Consider the following 5,968-nt stretch of genomic DNA (forward strand, 5'->3'; position numbering starts at 1 on the left):
GAAACCGATAATATCGAAGGAGAATATCGATATTCCGATATTATCGGTTACTCGATATCGATATCAAAATATCAGATATCGGAGACAAAATATCGATATTTCTATAATATCGATATCGATATCCCATCCCTACTTCGTACCCTAGTTATTTCTTAATTTCTTCAATACTATCACCCGGATTTTTAACGCTCCTATATTGTTCGTGACGTTTACAATCTCCCGCGCTACCCTTCTGTTTTCCCCTCTCCATAGTTTTTCAAATTGTTACAATATGCACCTCTGCCAGTTTGTATTTCAAGGTACATGATCCTTCTTAGTTTGTCCTCTTACTTGAGTATTATATCTGTGCTCATGTATCTCTCTGTAATTTAGAACTTACCCATTGACTGCGAAAGAGACCCACAAGTTCACCATATCCCTCGACACTTGCCTATCCGCCTCAGTCTCTTGGGTGCTTAAACCTTCTCTGGAAAATACGTACAAGACGTCATCCGCGTGGCACACACCTGCAATATAAATTTAATTGATTCCTGCTACGAACATTTCATCAAACTTATTTTGAGGAATATAATAAAGAAAACAAAAATTGTTTTGTACCTAATTCCTTTGAGCCTCCTTCGACAAGTGAAAGGCTGTTTTCACCCATGTAGGAGAAGCGGTACATGTAGACAGGAGAAGAATACAGGCTAGCGTGGAGTTTGGCCGCTTTAGTGATACCATGGAAGAACAACCTATCACCGATTAACTGAAACAGGTAGAAGGATTATTTATTCACTGAATCGATTCATAATGTCGAGTTTAGTGAAATGAAAAATATGGAGAAGATGGTAAGGGTTGCGAAAAAAAAAATAGTTAAAAACTATTGCCGACGTTTCGACCCACTTTGAGGAGCTCCATCAGGGCTCTTCACGTTGATAGCTTGGAGGACTTGAAACAAAAAATAGTTTATTATGTAAGCAAATGCATAATAGTTTATTATTCTGGGACTAGGACCCTTCAAAACAACCATAAGGTAACTTTAATTTTACAATAACATATATTAACCAAAAACAATGAGGCCGCACTTAATGAAAACTAGTGAATAAATACATAAAAAATAAAACAAAAAGGTTGTTACAAATGAGATGTTAATTGATCTGTGTTCAGCTTACTGCGTGATATCATAAAATAATTTACAATATGTTTGTAAGGGGGTGGTAAAAACAAAACATTTCTGGTTAAACTGTTAATAAATTTTGATTTGTGGTCTACGGATTTTATGTTAATGATGATGATTAAGGTAGAAAAAGCAAAATTAATAAATTAAAATTGAACTTACTTAGGTTTGTGCTATTAATCTTATTGGATAGTTGCCTGTCTCTTCTCTCATGATCCCTTCTCCTCTTTCACCCCAGCCCTCTTTTCTACTGCCGGGGAGTGTCTGCCTCGGTATCTACTCACACATGATGAGGTTGATTTTCAAATGTCTCTCTGTTATACCCTGGTCTCTTTTTCTGTCCACCGAGGTCGCTAGGGGAAGTAAGGTTTTTCTTTTGGCCACAACAAGCGCTAGTAGTGCTTATATTATAGGGGTATTCATGATGTTGTGTTAAATGTTAAATGTTTTACCATGTTAAATGTTATAACTATAGGATTGTGAGCACCCCTATTTGAAGTCATGTTAAACGTTAAATGCATAAGAGCCCCCAGCGGATTTTATCAGCAACTTGTTTATAAGCCTTTATGTTTATAACCTTCCTTCCAGACCCTCATGTTATTGTTTACTTCAGTTTTGATTTAAGTAATTAATTACAACATGGCTACAGTGAGTGAAAAGTGGAATTTGTGTGAAAGTTTAGCTTATGAAATGAAATGAAAAATAACTTTATTCTGGGGCATATGTCCCCTAAGAATAATTACATGGTTCATATAGTGAGATTTTTATCTGGCGAGCGTTTACAAATTTTCAGATAGTAGAATGAAATTACAAATGAAATGGTATATTGGAATTTTACATTGGTATAGCCGGCTAAAAAAAATTTTAAATAAAAAGAGAAAATGACAACAAAGTAAAGGTATCCTTTACTACTGTTTATAATGTTAATCAATACCTGCATATTTATTTGATTACAAAGATGTGGAGGTTTGGTTATTCAATAAATGAAGGAATAGGTGTTCTAACACACGAAAGAACTGAGCTGTCACAACAACAAAAATGGCGGCGATCTCAACTGGTCTATTGTGTGACGTCATTCTCCATTTAACAGACCAAGTAACAGACTCTCAGCCATGTTAAATGTTATTTCGTTTTACCACGATAAAAGAAGGCAATTTTTTTCGATTTAACATGGGTTTTTCCATTTAACACGCTTTAACATGTTAAACCAAAGATCATGAATACCCCTTATGAGTGGGCTCTTTTTATTTTATAAAAAACATATAATTACACCGAAAACTGATATAATCAGCCCTAGATGTAAAAGAAAATAATTTTTAGTATTATTTGTAGTTGTAGGTTTTATAGGCGGATGGGATCGGGCTTCAGTGCTAAATCCAATTTATTATTATTGTTATTATTATAATAACTCCAGTGAGTAGGTTGTTGAAGACAGGTAACTCCCGGTTATATAATGGAGATTATTATTGAAAACAAAACAGAAAGAGACAAAAACTATTATTAACTATAGTATAGGAAATAATAAACCTACTCTTGGTTAAAAATAGTGCTCACCTCCACGAAATTTCTCACACCTTCCTTTGTGTTCAGATCTACCTTGTAGTGTTCTATGATTTTTTTAGTGATTTCCAGTTTGGCTTCCTCGTTAGGTGTTGTGTAATTATAGTCCAATACTGAAGGCAAAAGTTCGTCCAGTCGTTCTCTGATCTCTTTCAAATTTTCAGGCCAACCAACAAGTTCTGAAAATGTTTAAACAACAATCTAAGTGAAATATAGTAAAAAGATTAATGATTGTTATTATTTTTTGTTTTTTAATAAAAGTCACATTTCAGTAACTTTCCATGCGAACCGTTTGAACTGAAGTTGTTCATTGGGGCTTTAGGGCGTAAAACCCAGAGGTCATTATCGCCCATGTTTTACATTTTATAATTCAGTTTCAAGATTTAAAACTTTTTGAATAATTACTAAATAAATTTAAATAATTAATTATTTTAGAATTATTTATTACGTAAAACAAACTTTTAGGTTTAAATCTTATACAAAAAGTTATTGCTTTTTAAGGAAATCAAAACCTATGTTTTTTCAAGTTCTATGTTCTTCTGGTCATCATCCAGAGCATCCGATACTCTCAGTCCCACTCCCAATCTACTAAAGTTCATGGAATAGAAATGGCATTCTTCAAATATGTGACCGATTGTAACTGTACTATTGCAGTATTGACATTTTGGCGGTGGTGGCTTTTTGATCAGATATGCATGAGTTAAATTCGTATGACCTATTCTTAATCTGGCTATTGCTACCTCCTCCCTGCGATTGGAACGGTTTGATGTGGTCCATGGTTTAATCGGTTTTTAATAATTTTTAATTTGCTTGGTGAGCTTTCATTCCACATGGCTTGCCAACATGGCAACTAGCCGATATTTCATTGTTCATCAGAAAATTTATTTCTTGGGGTAGCAGAATGACCGCGTCCTGACCTGGAAGAGCAAGTGCTTGTTTGGACGTCCATTCGGACTGAATAAAGGTAAACTTAGTATATATTTTTTTAATATATATAATGATGTTATCAATAATGTAAACATACAGAATAGTGCAAGAACAGTCGTCAGCAAACTTTGAAAACTCCTTGATGACTCCAGTGTTGATCTTTGAGTAGAACAATTTGTTTAATGCCATAAAAAACCCGTAGTAATTAACGTCATTTATTTTATATTTAATTTTGCTATTTTTTTAAGTTACATATGTGTCATTAAACCTTTTGATTTTAAAATCTGAAATGCCGAATTTATTGTTTCTCGTCATCTCAAAGAGTTTTTGAAATATCTGGGTTCAATCCTAAGCTATTGAGGTCTAACATAAAATATGGGCATTCTTGGAAAATGTAGCTAATAGTCAAATTGATGTTACAATTCTGGCAGTTCGGAGGTGTTTGTTTTGAGATAAGATAGGAGTGAGTGAGCTTCGTGTGACTTCTCTACGATATTTACGCCTGGAGGTACCCCCAGAGCTTGAGGTTTTTTTAAATAATTTTAATTTTACTCCTAGGTATTTCGTTCCATAAAATTCCCATGTATCTTACTCCATCTACGGGAGTTAAAATTGCTTTACCCCGTACCGGGAACGCGAGTGCTTCTACTAGTACTTCTACTCCTTGCGATTTCTACATGACTTGGAACCCATAAAAATATAAGTGACACCCGATTTAGTGTTTAAGTAGAAATGGGTGCAGGAATTTTTCGGATGCTGCGCATACATACAGTCTAGACATTTTAACGAGCTTAATGAGTCTGTAATTATTGTTCTATTGTTTTGGTTCAAAGACAAAGATAAGTGAAGTGCTGCTGCTATAGCATTGAGTTCGGCAGTGAATAAGTTACAAAGCTTGTGCAGTTTAATTTTGTACGTAAATTAAAAATAACAGTGAGGATTTCATAGTAGTTCTTTGAAGATGTCAGTGTTGCTCTTTGAGTGTACCAGTGTAAATTATTGAGAAAATCGGTGCGCTGTTTCAGAATGTCAGTATGACCTTACTTTTTCTTTTCTTTTTTTTGCAATGATTCGTGCTACACCAGTTTTTTACCATATGTTTTTTATATGTACATAAATATATATATCAATATAAATAATTTTACTGGATTGTATTATGATATTACCTGCTCCTGGGTAGAGTCCTTCATCTTTGGTGAAGGTAAAGAGTATGGGAACGTCCACACCCTTCCCCTGTTTGAGGAGGTTTATCGGCGTGTCTGGAAGGAAAGCATTCGGACCGGGCGGCTCCACGACCAAGGCGTAAGGAGAGAACGGGTTGTATAGCCAAGGCTAGAAAAAATAGTAATAAATTATAAAGTTGATTTATTAATAATGTAACGTTAGTTAGATTACGTACCATGTAGTGCCTCGTCATTCCGACAATATGTTCGGCAGGTCGATTCCTGAGGCACTTGATCAACGACTGGGAGTCTCCTGTAGGACATCCTAACGATCTGGCCACGAAGAACGCCTTCTCTCTGGAGTTCTCAGCAATAGTCCAAGGGTTCAGGGACGAACCGCTGGCACAAATGGCTGCCTTAAAAAGACCTAAAAAACAGTGTTAATCAGGTGCGTATCAAGATTGAAATCATCATACTGTTTCTTATGCTTTAGTCTCGAAAAACTAGAAACAACTACTATTTCTATCCCAACCCCTATTATATCTTGTAACGACCATGCTACTATCTGTTTATTTCATTTTAATTCGAAAAAGGGCTACGATTCAATCGGCCACATTGACTCTAGATGTATACATGCCCAGAGTGGGTATGTAAAGATTTATTTATTGGAGTGCCCGAAATAATTATTGACTGACTTAAGTGGGAATCGAACCTACAAACTGCTTTGTTCAGAAGGTTGTGGGACCCTCGTCCCAACGTTCTTAGCAATAAAGTTCTCTTCTAATTCCTGATACGGTTGTGCATGATCAAAACAATTAATAAACCTCAATTCGAAAATAATTATACCAACAATTATTAATATTGGTAGATGAAGTAGATTGTAGGAAGATATTCCGGGTGGCGGTCAATAATACCTTCATTGACCTTCGCCCCGACTATCTTCCTACAACAATTATTAATGAATTTTTTTTTATAATTTATTTATTAATATTTACAACTGTATACACATATACACATCAAGTAAATTTGCTGTAAATGATATGATGACATGATAAGAACATGTGGAGAATCTACCCAGTGAATTAATTAATGAGGAGAAGATGGTTGGGGGTGCGGTCAATGAAACACAAATAAGTATGATTAACTTATTTTAATGTGCCGA

The 5,968-nt window shown here is 35.0% G+C and overlaps 1 protein-coding gene across 2 annotated transcripts in view; it reads right to left on the minus strand.

The window, feature by feature from the left end:
• The window catches only part of LOC106678781 (esterase FE4), a 17,289-nt gene that overhangs the window by 4,301 nt on the left and 7,020 nt on the right, over nucleotides 1–5,968 (minus strand). For both annotated transcript variants that reach the window (XM_067047381.1, XM_014417529.2), the window contains exons 5-9: nucleotides 5,043–5,233; nucleotides 4,810–4,975; nucleotides 2,711–2,895; nucleotides 598–745; nucleotides 380–506 (exon numbers count right to left, since the gene is read on the minus strand). In XM_067047381.1, the coding sequence (XP_066903482.1) occupies nucleotides 380–506; nucleotides 598–745; nucleotides 2,711–2,895; nucleotides 4,810–4,975; nucleotides 5,043–5,233 (817 nt within the window). The remainder of the gene's footprint in view (nucleotides 1–379; nucleotides 507–597; nucleotides 746–2,710; nucleotides 2,896–4,809; nucleotides 4,976–5,042; nucleotides 5,234–5,968) is intronic.

Source organism: Halyomorpha halys, unplaced genomic scaffold (assembly GCF_000696795.3).
Source record: "Halyomorpha halys isolate HHAL.00 unplaced genomic scaffold, Hhal_1.1 Scaffold159.1, whole genome shotgun sequence".
NCBI classification, from domain to species: Eukaryota; Metazoa; Arthropoda; class Insecta; order Hemiptera; family Pentatomidae; genus Halyomorpha; species Halyomorpha halys.